General features: G+C 39.0%; 2 protein-coding genes across 2 annotated transcripts in view; both read right to left on the bottom strand.

Annotated features, from left to right (window-relative positions):
• Window positions 1–12,870, bottom strand: part of LOC148356487 (mitogen-activated protein kinase kinase kinase 11) — a 35,087-nt gene extending 22,217 nt beyond the window's left edge. Inside the window, exon 1 of the mRNA XM_088347096.1 lies at window positions 10,621–12,870. Within this exon, the coding sequence (XP_088203222.1) occupies window positions 10,621–11,377 (757 nt within the window). The 5' untranslated portion in view covers window positions 11,378–12,870. The remainder of the gene's footprint in view (window positions 1–10,620) is intronic.
• Window positions 12,871–18,978: 6,108 nt separating this feature from the next.
• drap1 (DR1-associated protein 1 (negative cofactor 2 alpha)) lies at window positions 18,979–25,966 on the bottom strand. Its single transcript, XM_088348371.1, has 7 exons — window positions 25,420–25,966; window positions 25,045–25,117; window positions 24,209–24,302; window positions 22,799–22,924; window positions 22,620–22,710; window positions 22,441–22,529; window positions 18,979–19,861 (listed from the first exon to the last, which is right to left on the bottom strand). Exons 1-7 carry the CDS (start codon window positions 25,459–25,461, stop codon window positions 19,675–19,677), a joined length of 702 nt encoding a protein of 233 aa, XP_088204497.1. The 5' UTR covers window positions 25,462–25,966; the 3' UTR covers window positions 18,979–19,674.
• Between the last annotated feature and the right edge of the window lie 1,977 nt (window positions 25,967–27,943).

Here is a 27,943-nt window from a genome sequence, read left to right as displayed (position 1 = left end):
CTCCAGCTTTTTAAAGTACATGCTTGAGGTCGTTTTTCCCTTGATGAAATGCAACTCACTGATTCCACTCATGCAGTTTTTATAGTGATGTTCGATTTGGTATTATGATGAAATCTGCAGAAATGTGAGGGGTGTAACTCAATTTTGTGACATCTTGTAGTTTTTATTTTAGTAGTCGGGTTTTGACTATCGTGGAACTTTTTGGGAACACAACACCCATGGAAAACAAGGGAATACCGTGTCAAAAAAGAAGCGAGTACTTAGGTCATTTCCAAGTTTTTTTTTTTTTTTTTTAAATATATGCAAACCAAATGCTTTTCCCGTCACTAGAGGACAGTGTTGAGTTTGTAAAGTGTGGTAATTTGGTTCAGCTGTAAAAATAGCATTTACTTAACTGTTAAAATAAACCAGTTAACACATTCAATGCCAAACATGAAAATATTTTCCCCCATTGTTGTGAATAAATGTGTTAGAAATGTGTGTAATCCGTTAGAAAATATTTCTTGTCATCCGTGACTATATTATTTAGAGTAGGGTGCTAATGTAGGCCGAATGATCAGGCATTGTACTTAAAAACAAAGCTAAAAACATGGAGTTGACAATCTTTTGCTGATCCGGCCTGCCTCAGAACAGTAAGTCTGGATTCAGCCCCAGAGCCAGAGTTTGACATCCCCAGTCTAAAAGCAGTCCGTGTGATTATTAAGTCCCCTCCTGTCTCCTTTGACCCTTCGAGTTGAACCACCCTTCCCCTGGTTGCCTCGCACCCGTAGGCGAGTACAGCATTCCGCTGGGGCGGGGGCTTTCCCCGGGAAGAACGGGAGCTTTGTCCCCGCGAGGGACGAGGCCACAGGCTGACAGACAGCCTGGAAACCTCTGACCAGACCGGGCGGCGAGCTGTAGCCAAAACCGTTCAAGTCTACAACATGGAAGCTTGCAGGTAGTGCAGACCAGTGATTGCCAACTGGCAACCATGCCACACAGTGAGGCTGCAATGATTAGATAACGTTGTCGATAAAAATCAAAAATAAAAATAGTGGACAGTTCATTTCATTGTCGACTATTGTCGTCAGACACGTCTCTCCAACAGAGAGAGACATCTCTACATAAATAAAATCTGCTATGAACCTCGCATGTGCACTAAGGTCTCTGGCTTGAGCGGTAATGAACATACAGGAATGGCAGGGTCATAATCTACTACACATACCAAAACTTACATTTTTGGAGTATTTTAGCTTTGATATGGTCAATAAAAAGACAATAGCAGAGTTTGCAAAGCAGACCTTCTGCATGATGGCAGTAGATCGGTGACGCACGAACGTTTAAAAAACATCTCGGACATTGAACGAAATAGAGTCTGACTTGTGCTAGTAAGATTTACGTAACATTCAAGTCAATGTGGTTAAGATGGCATGCATTGTACATATAATATGCTTATATACAAACGTAAGTAGTTAAAACCATTTGATTTCAAGCTGTTGAAAATCATTAAGTACTTTTGTTACAAACTTTGTGGTTCATTACTGAATTTACTTTAGTTGTTTTATTTACTGTTGCGCTGCTGCTAATGTGGCTTTTTGTTTACAGGGACAAAAAGGTATACCTGATTTTAATTTAATTGCCTGAAACTAAAAAAATGGACAGTTTTTTTGGGGGTCTGTACTGACAGAGCACAGTGCCTAAGTGGTTTGGGACAGTGCATGTTTATATTATTATTGGACAAATCCGCAGTATGTTCAATAAAAGATGTGTTTTTCATCATACCAATTTTTCTTGTGTTTATTGTCAATTGCCACAAAATTAAATCAACTTCATGCTATAAAACATATACAGTAAGATTATTCAACTAATTGTTTAAATAGTCTGTGACTCGCCGACTACACTATTAAAATAGTCGTTAGTTGAAGCCCTACCACAAAAGACCTTCCCACTTAGTTTTGTTTTCTAATTTTGTATCGATAAAGACATATAAATATTCCTACTCTTCCTTCTTTGAAGAATGATATAATAAGGGATATATTGAGAGCATTATCCAGGAGGAAGGTGCACAAATTCCTGGGAAAGGTTTCGATCAATGATTCTATGTGCAAATCCTCCCGGCTGAAGGGGGGGGCAGGTGCTTTCTAATAGTCAAATATTAACAAGCTTGACTATCAGATCCCAACCATCACTGGAGACTTCTGCAAAAGTGATGGCCATATGCCGACACCAGATACTTAAATCAAAGACTGCCCTCCGTCCAAACATTAAGCCGAAACGAAAAACAGGAAAATCCCTTTTGAGCAATCTTGTTTGCCTTTGGGCCACATCTGGAGAAGCAAACCAGCACCCTCACAGAACATGACATGCTTTGGGGATTTCACAATTGTTCACGGGCGTGTACAGTAATTGGGAATTGCTAGATGGCTTGGAAGCAACGTTGGTGTCTCTTTGGTAGAAAAAGAAAACCACACTGAACTTGACTTGTACCCTTTATTCTTAATCAAACGATGGATTCCGGTTAAAAACAACTTTGTGAGAGCCACAGCAACCACCACCTTTTCATTTCTGGATGCAGTGGTTTCCTTTTATCATACTGTCTACACAGCTCTTTTTCCTTTTTTATTGTAGAGTACATTTGAAAGATGGAGAAAACACTATTTCGGCGTATTTATATTTTGTAGGAAAACTGATCATCATCTACTGTTATCCTACCTTTGGAAACTAAAAAAATAGATGGCTGTATGTTAATATATTATCCACCCATAACAATGGATGTGGCTTAATATGCAAGACTACAAATTTGTTAGTTTGGAAACAGATATAGTCCAACACATAACTGTTAGATCCAAACCTTTTAGTTCTCTCTCTCCATTAGTTTAATTTGTTTTAAACATTCTTCTAAAAGGTTCTTATAGGGCTGGCTGTTGATTGTTAATTCGGAGTGTTTATTAAAAACGGAGTGTGAGTTTCTAAATTACAAAGCAATTTAATTTAATTCTACAACGCATGCACAATGCGTTGCATGCACAATTGAGAAGAAGGATGCCTCTCGTCCCAATAAACTGGCTAGGAAAGCGAGCTCTGTTGTGGGCAAAGAGCTGGACAGCCTAACAACAGTAGCTGAGAGACGAGCACTGAAAAAGCTGAGGTCAATCATGGACAATCCATCGCATCCACTACACAGCATTATCTCCAGACAGAAGAGCAGTTTCAGCGACAGACTGCTGTCACTGTCTTGTACTACGGTCAGACTGAAGAGATCTTTTCTTCCTCATGCCATGAGGCTCTTTAACTCCACCCGGCAGAGTAAAGGCCCACATTAAACCACACCACCTACATTGGATATTACCGAATCTTACTGCAATATGTATTCTGTGTAGCACTATTTAGTTACTCTATATAACACGCTACAGTGGGCATTTGCACGTCACACTGGGTATTTGTATATTGTATTCTTTTGGCTTTATTATTGTACTGTTCTCAGCTCAGGGATGCTGCTGGAAATGTGAATTTCCCTTCGGGGATGAATAAAGTATCTATCTATCTATCAATACAGCCACCAAGAGTAGTTCTGCAACCAGCAGTTATTTTAATAATCAATGAATTGGTCGATTACTTTTTTTTTTTTTTTTTTTAAACATTTTTTACTTTGCCTCCTCTTCATTCAAATATTGAAGTTTTGGACCGATGGAAAAAAGGTGCACCAAACAACAGAATATTGTATAGTATAAAACAATAAAAAAATCAAAGTGTTTTATCAATAAAATGAAACAAACAAAAATACATACAAATGTAGGCTGTACACCTAAAATATGTAAGATACTCTTTTTCTACCACCTTGCCCAAAGATTATATTATACTTGGACTTATCATACAAAACAAAAATGAAGAGCAATAAATTTATTTTTATGTGTAGCTTAAAATTGATCCACCAAAAATATTAAAAAAATGTAAATCGGTCAAATTTGTTTTTTTGGGGGTTAAATCTTTGAATATGATCAACATTCCCAATGTGCAAATGATATATAATATGCTTAAGAATCAGCCCCTTGTATTGAGGTAAACGTCTCACTATTATTTCTATTTTCACTTCATTTATTCAATTAGCTTCGATTTTTTTTCCTCTGTACTTCTGAAGCACTTTATGTTCCCTTAAAAATGGTTACCTTGACATAAAACGGTTACATGACCAATTTGGTTTGTAATGATGCAATGTTTAATAAAAAAGGATTTTGAAAAAATGTAACATCCTTTTTTTTAAACAAAGAAAAGTCCATCCCTTGAGGTGCACTCTGCTAGACCTAAGAAGTACTACAGCCATCAACTTAACGACAAAATTAAATGCCTAATGATAAAATGCTAACACTTTCAATAATTGATTCGTTGTTGCAGCCCTAATCAAGTGTCAACTGAACGGAGCATGACAAAGCAGAAAAAACATCACTAAGTTTTAGCCATAAGCTACAGGAACCTTGAAAACAATTACAACTGACAGGAAAAAAACAAAAGAAACAGGCACATCTTTACTCACATTTTCTTACTCAAATGTCGGCAGAAAGCATTTATAACTACCTAAAACGTCATCTGCCAACAGCAATTCAATGAGCCTTTTCGTACCCCCCATAAGTCAACGAACGTTAACATTTATACGCCAATGAGCAAATAACGCAAAGGCAAACAAACACAGACTAATGGATGTTTGGAGACCGGATTGGAAGGATGAAAACATACTGGTGGATGCATAGCGCTCGCCTGCCCAAAAATAACAAAAAACAACCCTGTTGATCCTAAAGATCTAACTTCTTCCAAAAGCAAGAAGAGGAAACAAAAGGTCAGTGAGTTCCAAGTGCTCAGAGTAGTGTATTTACCAGCACACGTTTACAGCATGTAGCGACATGCTATTTTGGGGCTTCAAGAAGATAATGTCAAGGAAAATGACAACGCACATTGTGGGTTCTTTTAAAAAGAGCCTTTTGAGAGGAACAAAATTGTCGTGGCTAACACTGCTTGCACGGGTTCGAAAATGTGCCAGAATGGCACACACGCACTTTGCCCCTTTTGGGAGTGGCGAAACTGTTTGTTTCTCAAAAGAAACCAAGTCAGCAAAGGCGGCTGTAGTTTCACCCCGTGCTGTCAAATAATCGTACAAAACACTCGAAATAATAGAGGTCGATGAATACACTTCATAGATTTCTTAACTCCCCTTTGTGTCCGGACCAAGCAAATAACATGTCATTAAGAAAATGGAGCGGCCGGCAGTAGAAACAAACATGCAATTTAATCTAAGACAGACTAAAAATAAGATTTGACTGTGTGCTTCTCTGGTCTGATGTCCATTCTCAAAAGAAAGATAGGAAAATTGTTCTGAAAGACAGAAAACGAAAGAGCCGAATCCGGCTTTGTATGTGAAAAAACAAATATTGCAGATCTCCACTACCAAATTAACAGTTTCGTATTTAAAGTGAAATTGTTTGGACAAAGTCAAGTCAAGTTTTGTTTATTGTTTAGTCCTCAATCACAGAAAGTCTCAAAAGGGCTTTTCAGACTTTGATTACACCACCCCCTGATCTACAACCTACATGAGGGCAAGGAAACTTGCTGAACAGGCTGCGATATCTTATGCACAACTTTATTTCACGTTGATGTCTGTGTATTGTTTGTTAATACATGCAACAGCTAATACGAATAAAAAAGTGGATGCTTGTTTGTATGGCCCTCACTTTTTGTGATCCAAATGGTAAAATAAACAAAGATTAAAAATTCTGTATTTTACAAACCCCTTAAGCATGGTCCTAATATATTGCCCAAAACGTATGCTCATTGGTTAATTTAACTGAATTGAATTGTCTTTATTGTCATTGATAACAACGTAGTGAACATTGTTTTCAACGATATTAGCCATGACACTCCAGGGTAAAAATCTAGACTAGACACAAGATCTTGGGCCTGGGTCCGAACCAGGCCCGACACTGATTCAGTCGTGGGCCAGCTGTGCCTCTCTCATGCCGTTTTTTCCCCCCTTCATGAAGGATTCACACAGCATGCACTTACTTTTACTCAAGTAATTATTCAGATAACGAAAATGCTTACCAAACTATCAGTTTAGCTAAAAAAAAAAAAAAAATCACTAAGTCCAAAGAAATTGAATTCCTCACTATTGGGGTAAAAGATGCGCCTCTTCCTCTTTCCACCTCCCTCACGTCAGACGTCATTTCCGCTTCTCGCCAATAGCTTACATGCTTTACAAACTTTCTGGTTTTCGCGCTGCACTTGAAGTGCACACTTGATTTGAGGGATTCAGCCCCAAGTAAACCCCAAGCTGCATAGTTCAGCCAAAACGCACAGTTCGGTGCTAGAGTATGCACGGCCGAAGTAAAGCTGTGTGTTTGTTTTGGAGGTGAATTACAGCTTTGGGTTTATTTCGGGCTCAGTTATCAAATCAAGTTAATCCGACGGGTTTGGGCAGCTTCGGGTTTATATACCGCGACTTTTTTAAGCCTGATCTTGCCTCTAATCTAGACCAATTACTAAAGTGACAAAAAAGCAGCACTGGTTCAAGCATACTCTACTTCCTATTTGTAGTTTTGTATAAAACAAAATATATTTTTCAACTCCGGTTACTCAATCCAAGTCTTGATTAACAAAACAAAGTACAACTCACTATATACGAAACTGTAAAATATTGTGACCGTTTCTTATTAAGAAAAAAATGACGAACAAGAGGTCATGTGGTTCCTGGAAAGACAAAAATGTGCATAGGCAAATTCCAGGCAGCGCTTGATTTGCTAACCAAAACACACTTCAATTCCAAAACACGCCTCGATAGATGATCCATTATATGAAAGTACAGAGTCATGTTTCGGGGGTTTACTTTTTCACTCTGATTCAACAGTTGTTTATTACTTACAGGTAGTTGGCGTAAACTGCAATTATGGTCAGCCAGCAGCTCGGATTTACCACAAATTGACAAAAGAAGAACTACTTGGGGAACTGGTGGCGTAATAAATGACATCGCACACAGCTTCTCTCCTACTTTTTGACTTTCGTAGAATTTCAGTTCATGTACAACGCATGACAAAAAGTCTAGCTAAATGAAGGTCTTACGGAAAAACAACAGGATATTTCTGTCACTACAAGGCAGTTGCCACACAGACGTGCAAGGGCAGGCCTGAGAAGTTAAAAAAAAATAATAATAATAAAAAAATACAAAATAAAAAATAGGGGTTGGGGAGGAGTGATATGATCTGCTCGGCACACAGAGAGGAATTGTGTTTGTGTCGACACCACGCAAAAACTTCTCGCTTTCGCAGGCTTGCCTTGTACCGGAGGTCTACCAAAACTGCACTCGGGTGAGGAAGTAAACTCATATCCCCAGAACGCAACACAAAAAAAACAGTCATTTGTAAGCTTGGGACAGCATAGAATGCAAAGGAGGTGGGGCAATTGGGAGCGGGGCAGATACAATCTCAGCTGACAGCAATGTTATGCAGTCTGGGCGGAATGATAATAAAAGGGCCACTTGTGGTAAAACTGTGTTGCGATGCTACTTGGTCCAATTTCCTGCATCAAAGTCCAATCGAATTCCAGCCCAATCTTGGATTGTTGAACTTTGCTAAGGAAAGGAAGGCACAATGTTTGTTTCTATCAAAAAAGTACATTTCCTTGCCCCGTAGTCACTAACCAAAAACAAGTAATCCTGAATACAGAAGCTGGACCCATCTTGGGGCCAGGAGATAAACTGTACGAGAAGTCTGTATTCTTGTTTTGTTTGCTGATCAGTGTTCTCGTTTGCCCACGTCCCTGCGTCCTAGACGCATAATGTTTGCTGGGGACGCATAGTCTCAAATCAACGTGCGTCCCCAGGACGCAACTTTTTTGACACAAAATTGTCATTATTACCAGATAACATTTTTTTTAAACAACGATTTACCGCACTATAAACTTTTCGTCAGGCAGATCCGGCAGATGTTGTTTTGGTCTCGGGGTTCGAGTTTTCGTCTGCACGCCGATCTCTAGTTGTTTAGTGAAAAGTCCGTCTCTTTTTAGAGAACCGGCTTTTTCGGCTCAACTCATTAAAGAGAGCCGGCTCTCAAAAGGCTCACTTGCTTTGATGCATTATATTACGAATTATGATGTTGTATAAAGAAGTTAAGAAAAAAAGGAAGTATAAAATGAAAAAAAGACAGGTTTGTGGTTATCCCTTTAATCGGTATATTACCAACAATAATTTGATGCAGAAAATGAATTAATAATTTGATGATTAAAACTGAATGAATTTATGGATTTTTATTATATATTTGTCACCGATTTACAATTTCAACCTCGATAACACTAAATTTTGGGGACCCATAGATCTCTGTTGGGACCCATAGATTTTTGAGCATGCGAGTCCCCGGGACCAATCACTTTTCAGAGGTAAAATGAACACTGGCTGATATGTAAATAATTCTTGTAGGGAATACAAATTGTATTCTTTCTTCATCTGGTGTTGCTCATTATGTTGATGACACAAAGAAAATAATATATAAACCGCAATCCTAAGGGCAAGTTATAGTAACCAATAATGTAAATAACGGCACTCATTTACATATTTTGACTTAACCTCAAAATACTAAATGTGATTTCATTTGGATAGGAACGATTCTGAGGGAAGGCCAGAATACATAGAATAATTTGCCAGGTAGTTGAAAGTGTTGTTATTGTACAGCTTCTCTCAGTGTGACCCGGAACCAAATATATTTCAAACAGGTAGCCGTTTGCATCCTGATGCTAGGGAGCCCGCAATACTAGATGGGGATTGCCGGCCTCTAACACACCCACATGTGGAAACACGATTTGTGTTAATCGCTCAGCAAAAGCACTATCCTTACAGCTGACCTTTCCTAAATGTTGTCTTTGTGCTCAGTGCAATATTGTCAACCAAATCTGTAGCTTGTTATCCATAAAGTCAGGCCATTACCAAGGCTCCACTGTCCCCATTACATCAGTCAAAGCCTTAACAAAGAGCCAAACAAAATCATACCTTATACCTCCCGCATTTCTAGTACACACATTTTTTAGAAAAAAGTAATAATTTTTTAACCCTATGAAGTATATGTTCTGACTTTAGAAAAAAATACAAAAGCATTTAGAGTTCTTTACCAAATAAGCTCTGAAAGTGTGTTGAATTTACTTGACTTTATTTGGTCAAGTGATTACACACAATGAAATACCTTGGATAGTGAGATATAAAGATAGATAAAAGAGACTACTTTAAAAAGCTTTTAAGATCAAAAGGTACATCTATTTTTACAAAATATGTACAAGTATTAACCAAAACGGATAATTTTTGTCAATGTACCTTTGTGATTATTGAAAAATATTTTCCTGCTCTGAATTTTTTTCCCAGTGGATCATGCACTACCGATCTTCTGGGGAAAACCCTGGTGTTCAACTCTATAAAGTTCAATACACATGACCTCTTAAAAGGTATTCCCAAACAGATTTTTTTTAATAGAAGGTGTAGTATTCCCCCCACAATTATACAAATACATTGCAAAATATTTCACTGGAGGGCTTAAAGAATTTAGTCTCAAAGTTAACCAGTGTGACTTATTTCCTCTAGTATTATGATGTAATTGAAGAAACAACACTTTCAGAATAGTGAATCCCATTAAAACAACATAAGAGGCAGCTCTGAAACAGACAGCGAATGTATTGAACACAGATTGTGTATTGTACATTTTTTTGCTTTGAGTAATTGGATCTTTGCTTGCCTTGTTACTGGTTGGGGGGGGCGTTCTGAATAGTTACAGCGCGCATTCCTTGTTTGCCTCCTTTTAGATAGGCGATGGTGGCTTTTTATAAGCGTTTTTTTGCAGCGTGTGTCGCGGATCATGTAGTTTTAGCCACCAAGCTCCCTGTTTTTGTCAGAGCTGCTGAGGGCTTTCCATGTTTTTTTGCACCAAGTAAGTACCCATTGGATGCCCACCGTGTGTTGTTTAGACAGCTAGCATGGTGTAAGTTTTCTTTTTTGCCACGTCCCCGATTTATTTGCGTTCGTCTCCGTAGTTGTTGCTTTTTGTTGTTGGTTCCTGGTTACCTTGGCTGCTCAGTGTTTTTGGTCAGCCAGCCTCGCGTTTTTCCTCTGAGGCTGCACCCGCCTTTCATTTATCGGTCCAGATTAGCCCACCATGGCAGATATCCATTTATTTTTTTCCCTCTTTTTGGCTGCACTTCCTTCGTTGCACCATTACTGCATCCATCCACAATACAATACCATGGCATTCTCCACAGAAACTTCACTCAAAACACTCATAACCTCTCTGACCTATTAACACGGAAAACAATATGGCAACTAGCTTATTAGTGATCCTCCAATGAGGTAACATCTCAGGATGACAAGACATGATGTCTTCAAAATGCATCGTCTCAGGAATATATCGATTAAATCTAGATTTAATGCAAAAACCATGTACCATTTTCTCACATTTTGCATGTTTAAGAAATTGGACAATACCTTTAAGAACATTTTTCTATTAAAATGTTTGAGACCAAGTCTTAGTACTTTGAAGAATAATTCACTGTTAACTTTTAGGCAGTGTTGATTGTTAAACCTTCTTGAATTAAGAAGAACTAAGACTTTTGGGAGAGGATACTCACTGTTGTTTGACTTGAGATCTCGATGGATGACGGGAACGATGGCCTCATTGTGAAGGTAGAGCATTCCACGAGCGATCTGCACAGCCCAGTTGACGAGGATATGCGGTGGGATACGGCGGCCTGCAAGCGCCCGGCTCAGGGCCCCACCCGAGGCATACTCCATGATGAGGCACAGGTTGGGCTCTTGCAGACAAACACCCTTTAGGGCGATAATGTTTGGGTGGGTGAGCATGGCGAAGAGACGCGCCTCTTGTCGGACATTCTGCGCAGTCACGCTAATGTCCTCGTCCGGATCCTGACGGGCAGCCTTCACGGCCACTAGGGCGCCTCGCCACGTGCCGCGATACACCTTCCCGAAACCACCAACCCCGATCACCTCCTGAAGGCTAAGTTCACGGAAATTCACCACAGCAGGTTCGAACTCGCCCACAATGGCGGGGCCCAGCTCGTTGACCACGCCGCTGCCCGGGAGCTTCCCGTATCCACTGGGCTTGAACGAGCCATAGTTGGAAGGGAAGATGCCCACTTTGTTGTTGACCTTCCCTGCCCACCAACCTTCATCACCAGAGATTTCAGAGTCAAGAGAAAGGACCTCTACCTGGTCGCCCTTCCGTAGGGTGAGCTCGTCTTTGCAGGATGCCTCATAGTCGAACAAGGCTGTCCATACGGGATTCGTGAAGTTGCCTTTTTGCGATTGTTCCAAGTTTTTCCAGTTGGACAACGGGCCTCGGCTGAATATATTTTTCAGCGGCTCCATGGAGCCTCCGACACTTGTTTTGAACGGATCGGACTCTGCACCTCGAGGGTTTGAAAATAAAGTACAAAGGAGTACTTTATCGCGCCTCGCTCCCGTTCTCGTCCGTCTTGAAGGTTCATTAGGGATGAGTGAAAAGTTCAAAGGGGATAAACAGTAGCTGGGCGAACTTAAGACACAAATAGTGTTGCATCCCCAGGTGCCAGGTTAGGATGCTGGGAATTCAGGTCATCTGAAAATGTGGTAGCATGTGGTCTCAAGTCATGCGCTGTGTGGTTTCCCAACACATGGTTAGGCCGCAAATATAATGTCGTGTAATCACCAGCCTGGATTTCACACACTCATAATGAGAGAATAAGCTTGTTCGTTTGGCATCGACTGAATGCTGCAACTGAAAGCTTAACGGGAAAGGAAGCTGATAAAAACGTCCATTTAAGATTTTAAGACTTCCACTTTTAAGTATAGCTAGCCATCAAGGTTTAATGCGACTGTTTAGGGCTGTGTCATCAATGTTTTTTCAAATTCCTGAGTGAAGTAAAACGAAGAGGAAAAGTCAAAAGTGCTGACAAAGCATGACTTCCTGATCGGACTAAGTCAGTTTTTAATTTCACTTTTTTTTAGGTCGTAACTGAATGAAAAGAGCCTTGCTGAGGCTAAACCCTTGAAATATCCTTACCGATTAAACAAAGTTGAACACTCCTGAAGGACAAGAAGTTGATAATGGTCCACCAAGGCTAACTCATTGGAGATTGAGGTCAGTTTTCCCAAATTATTAGCCATTAGCAACGGGTTAACTGTATTACAGATGGATAAAACGATTCAGATAAGGATAAAGTGGAGCAAAGTTCCCTAAGGCCTTCTGGCTGAATTGTTGTAGAATTGGAAGCCATAAAGTAAAGTTAAACGCAGTTCCTGCATAAGGACATAAAATACAAGTAAATGACTAGGAGAGGTTCATCCAGGCTTCCTGACTGGACTCTGAGGTCTGTTTTTCTGTATTTTTAGCCATGAAGTGGAGTCGGTCAACGCCAGCAGGAAGCGCAGAGGAGTGGAGAGAAGAATAGCAGGAAAGGGAGCATTCAGCCCAGCCGGCCCACTCTGTTCACCACAACTTTCAAGGGGGAGTCGTGACCACTGAGGACCTCATCCAAACTTCAAGCAAAATACTCAAAACTTGAGGGAAAGTCCTGTCAAAAGCAGAAAAACACTCGCCGGCGTCGTGTTCCCAAACAACATGTCGGCCCTTATCTCTCCAAAGTTGTGGTGCTCATCCTCCTCATGATACTCGCGGTGTCGATACCGAAACGCCGCTGGGCGTTTTGTCCAATTCGTTTCGCCACCCCAGCCGACAAGAAGAGAGTTTCACTGAAGATAACGATAATCCCATTAAAAGCGAGTTGCGACACGTTATATTCCGTTTCCACGCAAGTTTAGTGGACCTCGAAGTCACTTGAACGTCCGTTCTCCAGAGGGTGGGGGAGTCCAAACTTTTTCACTTCCTCGACCGGAAGTCAGGTGACAGGACAGCATCAAGTGCAACCTACTTAAGGAAGACAGTGGGTTATACCTTACAAAATAAAAGCATTTCACGGAAGTCCTTTTGGGGGTAAATTTATACAAAACGCAAATGTCAGGAATGAAAAGGCTTTTTTTCCTCTTTTTTTGCGTTTGATCCATTTTTATGGAACGTCACAAATACAAAAGAAATGGCATAGAAAAGTAAAAAACAAAACAAAAATAAAACAAAACAAAGTAAATATTTTCAAGAGAACACAAGGTGCTGTAGATAGATAGATAGATAGATAGATAGATAGATACTTTATTCATCCCCGCAGGGAAATTCACATTTCCAGCAGCATCCGTTCGCTGAGAACAATACAATAATAAAGCAAAAGGAATACAATATGCAAATGAAATGATCTGCATTTATTTAGCGCTTTTCAAGTCAAGACTTCCCAAAGCGCTTTACAGTGTGCTTCACATTTCCCAATAGCGGCCATGCAGCCATGTAAGGTGCTAACCTGCTTGTTGGGGGTATTAGGGGTTCAGTGTCTTACCCAAGGACACTTTGACATGTAACACGGAGGAGCCGGGATTCGAACTGTGATCTCTTGATCCCAAGACGAGCACTCTACCTCCTGAACCACTGCCGCCAATGTGACGTGCTAATAACCACTGTAGCGGTAGCGTGTTGTATAGAGTATTTAAATAGTGCTACATAAAATACACACTGCAATAAAAGTCCGGTAATATGCAATGTAGGGGGTGTGGTTTAATGTGGGCCTTTACTCCGCCGGGTGGAGTTAAAGAGCCTCATGGCATGAGGAAGAAAAGATCTCTTCAGTCTGTCCGTGGTACAAGACAGAAATACCGATAAAAAAATAAAGATAAAGTAAATATAAGGACATGTTTAAATCAATAAAAAGGGGAGATTCTTAAGTATATTATAAATCCCTAGAACACTGTTTTTGTAACGGGACCCAGGTGGATGGTCTAGCTCCAGCTGGTGTTACAGATTTGTTTTATATATTTTTGTTTTTGTTGTTGTTGTTGTTTTACCTCATCTGCAAAATAGATCGCCTGTGAGACTTTACCATTTAGTGGTGATATACTGGTACTTCACTTACTTTTTCTGCTTTACAAAACTCAATACCCTTAAAAATACTAATACACATCCCCTAACAGTCAAATACGGATTAAACAACATAAAAATCCCAAAATATAACATTTTAACTAGTGAGCAACCCTTGTTGCGCCACATTTGGTTTATTTTTACTAAACGAGATGGTGGATTGGGGGATTTTATATTTTAGGAATCTGGACCCGCCCAAGCCCTCATGGGGCCCTAAGCAAAATTAGATTTGGGGCCCCCTATTACTAGATAATTTGCATCCATACTAGAACTCATTCCATGTTCAACTCCAGGGGTGGGCAACTATTTGGAGTCAGGGGCGGCATGTGACATGTTATAGTTCTTTATAAAAAGATTAGTTTCTTCAAATTGGTTTTGAAACGACCACAATTACAGCAAAATAGTAAATGATGTCCCTGTTTTAAGCACTTCGTTAATTATTGTGTTTTGAAGTATTACTGTAGTTTTTTTAAGGGGTTTTAGTATTTTTGAAGTCGTATATTTATTAAAGTTTTGTAGTTTCTTGTAGTTTTATTTTTGTACTATTTTGGTAGTATCCCTGAAGTAATTTTTATGTAGTATTTCCATAGTAGTATTTTTTTGGTATTACTGTAGTACTTTTGTTATATTTCAAAAGTACCTTTTTTATATCCGTAGTATTTTTGTATTATCAGAGTAGTTTTATGATTATAGTATTTTTTTAGCATTATTGTAGTATTTTTTTTAGTATTTTTGTACTATCTCTGTTGTATTTTGTATTATATCCATATACCAATGTTTGTTGTAAATCTGTAGTATTTCTGTAGTATTTTTGTGGTACAATGTTACTGTAGTTTTATTTTTGTAGTATTTTGGTGATATTTCCGTAGGAGATTTTTTGTAGTAATGCTAGAGGCGTAGTTTACAGTATTTCTGTTGTAAACCTCTGTAAACCTCTTTTATAGTACCGGTAATATTTCTCTAGTAGTTTTTTTATATTATAGTATTATGTATTAATATTTTCTTTAGTATTTCAGCAGAAGCATAATTGATGTCTTTCCAAAGCAGAATTTTAGTAGTATTTTTGCAGATTTTTTGTATTATTTCCAGTATTTTGTAACATTAACGTAGTCATCTTTTTGTAGTATTTCTGGAGTAAATAATTCAGTTGTAGCATTTTGTAATATAGTATTACTGTAGTAGTATTTTTGTAGTCATTCTATACTATTTTTATTTCAAGAAATTAGAGGTCCCTGTTTTTAAGCACTATACTTGATATTTTTGTGGTTATTGTGTAGTATTTCTGTTGTATTTATATTTTTTGAGTGGACACACAATGTGACGATGTTGCAACTAAAATAGTTAACCACTCTTGGGGGCCCCCTAGTGGCGGCGAGGCCCTAAACAGCCGCTTAGCTCGCTTAAGCCTTGGACCGGCTGTTAGGAATTCCCGTTTTTGACTGGTGTTGAATTATCCGTTCTCTTAATTATCTCCAAAATTAGAAATCTGATATGTTCACTCTAAGAATTATTTTTAGCATACTGGAGTTAAATAAATAAATTTATCGGTAACGAACCAGACGTCAATTTAGATTTAAATTTATGATTAGGGGCGAACCACGAGTACAGTCCTTAAATTTAGGATTTAAGAGGCGCCAAATGTCAATTAAACCTTGTTCAACACAGAATTTGGTAAATATTGGATTGAGATGCATGGCTGCTGGGTGATTAGCGTGCAGCCCCGTGGTGCAGAGATTCAAGGGTTCAAGTCCTGCTATCACAGCCTCCCTGTGTGGAGTTTGCATGTTCTCCCTGTGCCTGCGTGGGTTTCCTCCCGCATTCCAAAAACATGCATGTCAGATGGGTTGGCCGGTCCAAATTGTCCCTAGGTGTGAATGAGCAAGTGAGTTGTCTGTCTCCGTGTGCCCCGCGACTGGCTGGCAACCAGTTCAGGGTGTCTCCTGCACACTGCCCGAGGACAGCTGGGATGGACTACAGCCCCTCGGGCGACCCTACTGAGGATAATGGATGGATGGATGGATTGATTGATTGGGATGATTGCTGGAAAAAGCAGTCGGAAATCGGTCGTTTGTATGATTTCAGCGGAGGAGTGAACAGACTTGGGGACGACGTATGTAATCAGGGCACCAAAAATGTAATTCTTTTCTGTTAGTTACCGGAAAAAAAAGACATTTTTATACTACAGTTTGGAAAAATAAAAATTACTTTGCAGGATTACAATTTTAGTTAGAAGTGTATTTACATATACATAACATGCTAATAGATTAATTGATTGATTTGCAGGACCGAAACTGACGCGAACCCAGAATTTCATATTTGATTTGTGAGGACTTGGGAGGAGAGGTGATTTATGATAAAAAAATAAAGCCTGTCTTTTGTAACCAGATCCAGGCTAAACATGACTGTATAGACATGTATATATAAGATTTGTGTCTCGAGAGATTACATTAACCGACAACTTTGCATCAATGACAGAATTTCTTACAAATTTTAAGGGCATCCGTATTTTACCGGGTTGAAAATAGGGGCAGAAAAAAGAGCAGCAGTGCGTCCTTAAATATTTTAGAACAACGCTTTAAGAGAGACAAAGGGAGGCTGACAGACAAAGAAGATCAATGACGGGTGGGTAACTAAAACATATAGAAAAAGTCAGCAGGGAGAAGACCACCAACCCGAACGTAATGATTGACATTGTAGGCCGGGCCAAAATTTGGGTAAGGCTCTAATCGAAGATCATACCTCTGCAAGCAATTACCTTACTTTGGTTTCCTCCAATTCTTTTTTAAGGTTACATTGTTCATTTATCTTTATTCAAATTTAGTAATTTTGTTTTTATTATATTTATTATGTCTTTTATTGGCGTATTGGGGTACACCCAAAGTTATCAAGGAAAATTACTGTACTGCATTATTATGGCATTTGGATTCCGTTAATGATTACATTTTTCCCACAAGGTAAATAGTAACAATATTGGATTACATTTATAACGTAACCCTCCCTACCCTGGGAATAAATTCGTATTATATCATGAGTTACATTAAAAAACACATATTACCTATACGTTTTACCCTATGTTATACATTTTTGACCATTTAAAATACTGTGTCGTATAACAAAGTTTGTTTGAAGAAATAAACTTTTTTTTTTTTTTTTTTTTTTTTAAACCCATCGTAATCCAGATCGTCTCAGTCATTGGTGGCAGACGACAAGGGCATCGTAGATTGCTAATATTGTCGCTAGCAAATGTTATCCTCGAGCAAGCAATTTTTTTCGAGAATAAAATCAACTTGTTTGCACAAATTATTCTTGATTTTATTCAACACAGTATGTTTGGCTGTGAGAAAATAGGTGCCACTTTTTTGTAAGGTTCATATCACTTGATAAAAAGAAATGCAATTAATATAGGGAGCAATTGGTTGAGATTTGACAGTTATTCCACATGATAAACGCTTTATATCCCTGTCAAACATGAAAAGTAAAGCTTGGATTAAAAGAGATTCTCGTATTTGATCTGAAATAAACCAGTAATTTTATTTGACTGGTCGACATTGATTTGCGAAGAAAATAGCGCTTCTTATTAATTAACGTCGTGTGACCTGTTGGGAAAAAAAAACAGTACGATTAGAAGCTCTACTGCTAGAGGGCAGAAAACGCAATACAGTAATCCCTTGGTTATCGCGGTTAATGGGGAGCAAAACCACCCGAAAGTAGCGACGCCCCTTCAAAAATGCTTAATTTTTTAAAATGTATTTTTAAAAATTATTTTATTTTATTATTTGTTTTTAGACCTGCGAAACTCTGAACCCAAATATATATATATTTTTAAATTATTTTATTTTATTATTATTATTTTTTAGACCTGCGAAGCTCTGAACCAGCAAACGTGGAACCACGAAGTAGCAACGCCCCTTCAAAAATGCTTGAAAAAAATAAAAATAATGATATATATATATTTCTATTTTTAATTGTTTTATTATTTTTTAGACCTGCGAAGCTTTGAAACCGCGAACGTGGAACCACGAAGTAGCGACGCCCCTTCAAAAATGCTTAAAATATATATATATATATTATAAATATATATATTATAAATATATATATATATATATATATATATATTTTTTTTTTTTTTTTAATTATTTCATTTTATTATTTTTTAGACCGCGAAGCTCTGAACCCGCGAACGTGGAACCGCGAAGTAGCGTGGTCCCACTGTAAACTGTTTTTAGTGAAAAAGTCTTCTTCAATTCTCATTAGGTTCCTCAGAGGTTAAGAACTACTCTGTAGTAATAATGTATTGAAACGTTAAAGACAGAGGCCAATTATCAATAGAAACCTGTGTTTTGTTTTTTTCAAAGTGAGTGAAATATTCCCCGCCCAACCGATTTTCAGATCTTGAGTGGATCACAAATACATCTGTGGATTTTAACAATACCTGTGTAAATATATTTGAGACAAATGTCTCCTTCTATAGGTGTTGGATAAGATGTAGCCTCCATTTTCAGTTGCAGGAAGTTCTTCCCATTTAAACTTACCACTGGAAAACATTGATATGTTGTCCTTGCACAGATAATCATTTCATAGTCGCCTGTTTAGGTGTAGCATGCACCTATCCTCTTGGGCGCGACCCATAGGGGGCGATGACAATGCCATACAAACTAATGTCAGCTGCCGTTATTAACCAGGAAAGAAGAAATGCAATGGCAAAGCGTAGCCACCAGAAAGCAGTGCCGGCATCATTTTTAAGTAGACTTGTTGAGAAACGTGGCAACAGTTTCACATATTTACAAGCACTTCCCACAAAATACTCCCTGAAAACATTGAAATTCAAGCATTTTTAAGGATTTCAAACACCCATAAGAACCCTACGTTTTAATTAAAAAAAAATATATACATATATTTTATGTATTAACTTTGACGCTCATTGATTGAATCAATCAAATTTTGCACGGTGGGAATGAAAATAACATGGTACTATATTGACACGTTTTATTTTATTCGTACAAAATGAAAACAATGTTAAAAAGTTTACAATGTGACTTCCCTCTACCTATTTGGAAACATTTATCATGGTCATCAATGGGAACCTGTGTGTTTTTTTCCAATTAAATCCTTAAAAGTCTTCTAAATAGGGCTTTCAAAGTTATAGCTTTAACTCAAGTTAAAGCTGCTTTAATTTGTATTCGTAAAATTAAAAAAGGAAAGAAAATGAGGGAGTGAGTGACCCGACATAATACGAACCAAAAAAAGAAAACAAGAAGTTGAGTGTGGCCTGAAACAAAAATTTCAAGACACTTCAAGGTGCTGTCTGAAGTGTGGTCATGGACTTGAAATAAAAAATAAAAATAAAAAAAAAGAATAACAAATAGTGAGAATGAAAGAGAAATGCCAGAAAGTAATACAAAACCACACCTATCCTGTTTGTGGGCATAAAAAAGGGGAATACTAATGATAACAGAACACCTTAAATTGTTTATGGTTGGATCCTCGTCACCAGTGAAATAAAAGCCCGATTTTAAAAAAATAACACAAAATTAAAATGCCATGTACTACCATATGTTTTTCTTCAGTGGCCTCTCGTCGATGAAGAGTCGTCTTTGGGTCTCCTCAACGTAAAAGGTGCGTTTGTTTGTGTGGAAGTGGAACAAAAATCGAGGGGAACGGGGGACAGCTAAGAGTCATAGTCTTCATCGTCGTAGTCCTGGTTTTGTTGTAGCATTGGGGCTGTTGGAGGTGGTGCGGAGGGCATCATGGAGGGGTACGGGGCGAAGGTTCCCGGGCCCTTGGATCGCGCGGTGGCCTCGTTGTCCCCTTGGATCGGGTTGATCCCGAGCGGGAACTTCGGCGGTCCCCCGGCACTACGAGGCGGGAACATGAAATGAGCAGCCAAGCCTTTGTGAGCATGCCAAATAAAGAAGCAAGTCTCGAGGTCATTTCTATCAACCGTTCACCCAGAGTGACTGTAGCCAGGCTTTTAACTAAGACAGGGAAGTTTGATCACAATACCCTGATTTTAGCTAACCTACATTAGCTCCCTGTTACATACCTGTCAACCTCCACGACTCCATGCCCTTACAAACTGTCGTATTTTCCCTTACAAAGTACAAAATAATATTACACCATATTTTTTTCCCAAACGTGTTTATTTATGTATTTTAACATGTCATATTGTACATGTGTTTCGTTATATCATATATATTGTTAATTAACATTTTGTTGTGAGATACTGAGCTTGGATGTTCACTGCAGAAGGAAAAAATACATGAAAATTAAGTAGAATAATACATTTTCTTATTCAAATTATCAATTCATTTGCTGCATTAAATTATTGATAGTAAAATACTGATTAAAGGGATCACCACAAACCTGTCTTTTTACATTTTCTCCTTTTTTACTTCCTTCTTTCTTAACTTCTTTATACAACATCATAATTCGTAATATAATGCATCAAAGCAAGTGAGCCGTTTGAGAGCCGGCTCTCTTTAATAAGTTGAGCCAAAAAAGCCGGTTCTCTAAAAACAGACGGACTTCCTTTCACTACACAACTACCACATGAAATCCGAGGCGGCAGACGCATGCGCACAGTAGCATCAAACCGCTCGCTTCGTTTGCAACGGGAAAAAAAAACGATACCGAGATAGAGGCTACCGCGGCAAACTCGTTTGACTTGATTGATTTGCCGTTTTGTGATAGTCTGTGTATACCGGATGGTACCCATAATTGACAAATTTGCATTTTTCCGTACAGATTTTCTTGTGCGTCGTACATGTCTTAAAATGCATAATAAACGTACTTTGTAAGGCAAAAACCTACAGGTTGACAGGTATGCTGTGAGTTTAAGATGTGATTTAGACCGGGAGGCTTACCCTGCTACTGGTATCCCTAGAAAGCAGTATTATATGTTTTACATGGGGACACAAACCCGCAAAAAATGGCTCGGAGCGGAATAGGCGCTGCCAGGCTGTACAGGAAGTGGTGCCCCGACGACCGAGGCAGTTAAGGTATCCGTAAACAGTGATTGTTGCTAGAGAGTAAGGAGAAGGGTGCAGGGCAGGGGCTCTGACATGCTATCGTGGCTTACTTGTTCAGTTGAATCACATTTCATTAATTTACGTCTGAACATGTTTACTTGTCTGAGGTTTTTTTGAGACTATATTACAGTAGCTGAGAAGGTAAAGTGCTCGTCTTGGGATCGAGAGGTCGCAGGTTTGATTCCGTGCTCCTCTGTGTTATATGTAGAAGTGTCCATGGACAAGACACTGAATCCCTAATGCCCCCGATAAGCAGGTAATTGCCTTGCATGGCTGACGCTGCTATCGGTGTGTGAGTGTGTGTGACTGGGTTAATGTGAATCATATTGTAAAGCACTTTGGGAGGTCTTCATTGACTTGAAAAGCGCTATAGAAATACAGACCATTTACATTTACAGGTTTTGTTGGTCGTATACAAAATCATTCACTTGCTCCCTCATATCTTTCAGATTTAATTACCCCCATGTTCCTGTCTGAAAATGCTGGTCTACTCGTGATCCCAAGAGCCAAGAAGAAATCCGCAGGTTCGAGAGCGTTCTCCATTCGGGCCCCGGTGCTGTGGAATGCTCTTCCCCCCGAGATTCGATCTGCAACCTAGGCTTAAAACTCACTTCTATACTATAGCTTATGAATGACCTACATTTCCTGCTGATGACATCTGGAAGGGGGATTACTTCATGTACGGTCCCTTCTGAAGGTTTCTTCATTTACCTCATGTTGAGATTTTTGAGTTTTTCCTTGCCCTCATGTAGGCTTTAGATCAGGTGATGGTGTAATAATAGTCTGTAGTTTGAAATAATCTGTGGTCTGGGAAGCCCTTTGTGACTCCTTGTGATTAAGGGCGTCACAAATAAACAGGACTTGACTTTAATAAATTCAGATCAAATGCGCTCTGCGACAGCTAGAGGGAAGTGTTGAGTTTGTACATCGTGTTGGTTCAGGTATAAAACTACTGTACATTCACTCAACAGCTAAAATAATGGCAAGCATGAACCTATTTTTACAGTTGTTTGTGCGCTAGTCAGTTCAGATTGACAGCTGCAGACATAGTCCACCGACACGAGTCCTAATCGCTGCACAATGTGTTACGTTTCCATTTTTTTTTTCAAATGTAAGATATCTACGTGAATTAGTTCATTTTCATGGCCGTTTAAGCCTGCGGCTGAAAAACCAGTGCAACTTGTACAAAAACAAAGATTTTCTTCCTTAAATTTGTTCATGCATCTTTTAATGAGAAGGGCTATGTAGTCCAGAATTTACAGTAAATTGACGAGTAATCCAGTGAGTGTACATGCTAAATAAAAAATGATGATGCTTTGTTGATTTATGTTCATGAATCTGAGGATTGGCTGCCAACGATTAAAGACAGACTACTGTTTTGTTTCCAGATCTATTTGTGGTCCTACCTGTGGAACCTGGACGCAGCCTGCTGATTTGTGCTTGACTGAGAGCCATCCTCTTCGTCCCCTTCCGTCTCACTATCCTCAGACTCGTCCTTTGATTCCAAAATCCAACAGAAGGAGATAAATAGTGAGACATGATAACCCAAAAGAATGGTGCTCTTTCGGCGCCCATCACATCCCACCTCTTGCTCTGACTCGGTCCCGGACATCTTCTTGTCCTTACTTTTCGTGCCGGCGCCTCCATTTTTGTGACTGGACCCTGGTTTCCGACCCCTGAGGGCGAAGCGGTCAAAATCCACAAATAATCTAAAAGACGTATTACATAACATTGTGGTGGAGGACATATTAGACGTGTTAGTACCTGCGTGGCACCTTTTCCCCCGTTGGCTCGGAGTGATTCTCGTCCCCTTCACCTTGCATGTCCGGAACAGTTGCCACCAGGTCTTTCAAGAAATCAAACTGCTGCTCCAGCTCAATGCATTGCTTTCTATGCACAGGTCCACACAAACACACACAAACGTTGCACCTTTTTATTTAGATGTCTAACTTTTGATTGTGGAGGTATTGAAAAATAATTTGCTGGTGCGTAATGAGAGCGATTTAGGATCTAGGATCTGTATTGTTAGACACACGCCACTGCCCATCAATGCCAAGATCCGGCTAATCACTGAACAGTGAGGTGACACTGCATAACAACAGGCACCAGAGGGTAGCGATTCATGTGCCTTTTTGGTATTTCTTGATAATCGCAAGTTTCTTTTCTTCCTTTTTGGTATTTCTTGATAATCGCAAGGTTCTTTTCTATGGACATTATGTTTTCCTCGCCTCTTTACAATCACTGTATGTCTCAGGACCAATAGCTAGAAAATAGTATAGTATTCACTGACTCGCAAAGTCTTTAGAAGGAAGACGAGATTCAGAACTGAATGGGGAGGAAGGCATTGTGGGAGGTAATTCAGTCATGAGCATATAAACATTTTAATAATATCATGAGACAAACCAATAGAATTTGATATGACGTCGACTAATAAGCATCTTATAGACTTATAGGCACTTTGTCATATAAAACAATGTGTAACAAGAATTTTCAACATTTTTGAGTTTGTGAAATAATTGGTTCTTGATGTGGGATGGAGAGCAAAATGCTGTAAAGGGGTCAAAAAACATTCCACAGTAAAGTGAAAATGTCTTTAAACAGGGTTGCGTATCCCAGTGGTGTACTGTATTGTCATTGGGGTTTTATTTACCCTCAATATTATGTAGGGGTATTCTAATCAATTCTAATGATTGACCAGATAGGCGGCAGGGGGCTTGGTGTGTGAGTGTGCGTGTGAATGGGTAAGTGTGAAGCACATTGTAAAGCGCTTTAGGAGGTCTTTATTGACTTGAAAAGCGCTATAAAAATGCAGACCATTTACCATGATAAGGGCGCTGCTGTATTTGAGTCAGATCAGGAGGCTTCTGCTGCTACTGGTCACCATGGAAACCAGTGTTATGTGTTTCATGTGGAGGGGCGCAGCCAGGCTGTACTTGCCCAAGTCACACCACAAGAAGTCGTGCCCCTACGACCCTTGTGGTTGATGGATCAGTGAACCGTGAATAAGGGTATCAGTTATCGACTGTTGACATGGACCGTTTAATGGAAATCAGATCAATTGCCTTCTTTTTTATTAATTAAAGCAAGCCTTTTAAGACATCAGGTTTTTTTTTTTTTTTTGAGCACACACAAAAAAGGTGAGCAACATGAAAATATGCGGACAAGAAAACTCACAAATGTGACGTGGTCATGGTCTTGGCGTTCTTGGACTGGGTGACATGACAGGCCTTTGTGAGCAACGACTCCAAGAAAAGTTCCAAGGCTCTTGCTGATGTCATCGTAAAGGAACCTGTTGTCATGGCAATGAAGTGGATCACAGTTTTTTCTATTATTTAATAATAGAGGTCCCCCAAACTAAGCCATAGGCCACTTGAAAACTAATCCATTAAAAGATTCTTATGGATAAAACCTGGTTGGTTTTTGTCAGGAATATTTATTGTGTTAGCTCAAAAAGTATTCCTTAGATGAGATCTTAACCCTCGTGTTTTGTTAGAAATTGGCACCATTAACCCTTGTTAGCAGGTCAATTTTAGGGTCTAATATAGCCCTGACCACCAAAAAGAAAGGGGTATCTCTCTGAAGAGTTAATACAACATCCTAAGACAATAAATATGCATCCATAACCATATATTCCCATTGTAATGTGATTTTGTGGCTGATGCAATGTTTGTTTGTATATCTCTTAATCTCAAGTCTCAAAGAGCTGTACAGACTAAAGGCCATTATTACACCATCCCCTGATCCAAAACCTATTCGAGGGCAAGGACAAACTCAAAACCTCAGCATGAGAAATTTAAGAAACTTTGAGAGGGGATCGGACAAGAGGTAATCCCCCTTTCAAGCTGCAAGTGGATGTTGCAAGGCCATCAACAAACTAATCATACACATCTGCATTATATCATAACCTTGAAACAGGTCACTGGAGATGCTTACTCAACATAACGTAGAAACTGTGTGGGAAAGAATGATAACAATAGGAGGGATTAGCTAATGATTTTCAGCAAGGATACAAATAATGACGGGTACTGCTGCAGCCACTTTGCCTATTTCTTCATCCGTCTGCATGATCTTCTTAATCCTTGCCTGGAAAGAATAAAAGGACCTCTAAAATAGTTTTCTGGGATGTTAAAGGTCCACACAGTTTAAAAAAAACATTTTTGTAAGAGCCCACCATGCTAAAAACAATACCTAATGCAAGCCAATTTGAGAACGGATACATGGAAAATTTGGAGGAGTGTGACTGCATTTCTACATATTTCCCGATCACGTTTTGCATGTCGATTAGAAAAAAGTACAATCAAATAAAAATTAAGATTAATTTCTTAGCAATCACAAAGATTAGCTCGAGTTAGCTAGCTGGTGCACCGGCGGCTGTAAACACTTACCGGTGGAAATCGCGAGTTGTATTTCTTCTTTTTGCTCGGCATTGCAACGTAAATCTAATGACAAAGACACACGCGCACAAGGGTAATATTGCTCGGGATTAGCGACGAGATCCCCGGGGGAGACCAATATCGATCCACGACCGTTCTGGCCGGGCTAAGATGTTAGCTTAGCACGTTAGCACGCCGTCCTCACTCCGTCACTGGTTTCCTTGTTTGGTGTCTGCTGGGTCCTAACGCGTGACATTTTCAACCAAAATTTATCTCGTAAATAATGAAAATTAGGATCACGCATTTGAAATGAACTATTTAAATATATACATTTTATGATGTTATAAATAGTTTTGCCTTGTGCCTGTTAGTGTCACATGAGTCATTTTAAATCCGATCCCTAGAACTGAACTGCGATTTAAAGTTGTGAAGGATTTTATACATTTGACTATAAAGGATTTTATACGATTGAATACACGTTACATTTATTGAGTGCAATGAAGATTTTCACAGAGTAGGCTATAGTTTAATGACAGGTCACGCCGTTCCGAATGCAGTATATTTTGTCTAGTTCTGTTGATAACAGGACTCTGACGGAGGACAGCAGGCGATGCTTTGAGAACAAGGCCCCGATGACGTAGAAACGCTCAGTGTTGTTTTAGTTGATTCCAGACATCGCAACGCCCAGGTTGGGCTTCACTGGCACGCCCATGGGAGGAGTCGGCACACCATCTGGCGGAAAGGCGCAGTCCGAGAAAAAAAAGCTGGAGGACTTGCAGAGAGGCTTAACAGAGACTCAGACGACACTAATTCGACTAATTCGGCCATTTTCGATGGAGTACACTTAGTTAAATTGCTAGTGAAATTAAAAGTACCCCCGTGTGAAAATGTCAGCTTTTCTTGTTCATCTTTTCCTTCAAGAAACGAGCGTGCATTGTAGTTGAAATACACTTCGTTTCAGCAAAAATATCGTCTAGGGATATTTTTTCAATTCTTCAATGTTTTATGACAATATTTCACGGTTCATGGATTCCTTAACCGCCTAGGTCGTAGGGCAGGGGTGTCCAAACTTTTAAGACAGCGGGAAGATTTGCTAAGATGAAAATGTGTGAGGGTCCACTATGAATTGTAGTGTTTGGCGATCAGCGTCGAAACTTCGTAGCTCGCCTTTGTAGCATTTTCAATTGACTTGCAAGGTCTCGTGAAAAAGCACTGCTGTCCCGTTAACACAGCTTTCAGTTGCTTTACCTTTTCACAGAGCATTTGTTTTCAGTTAGATTTTTGTATTCAGCATGTTTCATCTGGGAGTGCCTCTTTATATTATATTCCTTGAAAACAGCTTCAATCTATTGGCTAATTAGGCAGACACTACTGTTTCAGATTTTGGTGAAAAAATACTCGAGTTTTCACTTCTCCTGGAAGCGGTGGTCCTCATGTTCTACTTTCCTTTTTTTTTATATATGATTCATCATGCAGTTTTTTAGTTTTTCCTTGCCCTCATACAGGTTTTAGATCAGGGGATGGTGTCATAATAGTCTGTAGTTTGCAATACTTTGTGATCTGTGTAATCCTTCGAGACTCCTTGTGATTAAGGGCTATACGAATAAACATGACTTAACTTAACTTAACTTACCCTGAGGGTTTTGAGTTTTTCCTTGCCCTCATGTAGGTTTGAGATCAGGGGATGGCGTCATAATAGTCAGGAGTTTGCAACAGTCTGTGCTCTGTGCAGCCTTTTGAGACTCCTTGTGATAAAGGGCGTCACAAAGAAACATGACTTGACTGGAAAACTCATTTGATAGTCACAACACACTCAGGTACCAATTTAAATTATCTAACTAAAAGTGTGCCACGCTTAGAATTTGAGCTAGACAGTCTGGAAGTAATTGTTCCATCTTGAATTAAAAAGCTAGAGTCTGATAACAAACATTTGGCATATAAAAACGTTTAAATGTTTAGTTCACGGGCATTATTTAAGGAATTTTTTATATCTGCCATTTTTATGTATTTAGTGCCATTTTATTTTTTATTTGAGCATTTTATTGATAAATATTTCCAATTTTTATGTATTTAGGCTATTTGTATTTATTATTTAAGCATTTTCCGATAAATATTTGCCTGTTTTGTGTAGACAATGTATTTATGTTTTTATTTGAGCATTTGTGAAATTGACAAATATATCTTTGTCTTTTATTCATGCTAAATATGTGTCTTGGCTTTTTTTGGGCTTGGGAAGGGTGTTTGGGCGTTTGGAGGGTTTCTTGCCCAGCGAGTAATTTAGTGTAGAACCGCCCCTGGATATATTATTTAATGTTTATGATAATATTATCAAATATTTATGACATACGTTTCATGTTAGCCTTTCAAGACAAGTACTTTTCCACTGGCAAAACGTCTGCAGAGCGTCTTTTTTTTACTGGACAATTTCACTGACTTAAATGCTCACTTTTAACCCAAAAATCGAAAAAATCTATTTCAAAACGTAAGTCTGGTATAATTCACACGCATTATACTTACCCACAGCGCCCACTAGCGT

The sequence above is a fragment of the Urocampus carinirostris genome, chromosome 11 (assembly GCF_059441175.1).
Source record: "Urocampus carinirostris isolate Australia breed hairy pipefish chromosome 11, RoL_Ucar_1.0, whole genome shotgun sequence".
NCBI classification, from domain to species: domain Eukaryota; kingdom Metazoa; phylum Chordata; class Actinopteri; order Syngnathiformes; family Syngnathidae; genus Urocampus; species Urocampus carinirostris.
This window is presented reverse-complemented; position numbering and strand designations above follow the sequence as displayed.

Coding starts and splice junctions, on each gene's coding strand:
- drap1 (XM_088348371.1), bottom strand. CDS start 25,461: ATGCCGAGCAAAAAGAAGAAATACAACTCGCGATTTCCACCG. Junction 22,530..22,619: donor GGACCGAGTCAGAGCAAGAG/GTGGGATGTGAT, acceptor TTGGAATCAAAG/GACGAGTCTGAGGATAGTGA. Junction 19,862..22,440: donor GCTGCGTCCAGGTTCCACAG/GTAGGACCACAA, acceptor CCCGCCTCGTAG/TGCCGGGGGACCGCCGAAGT.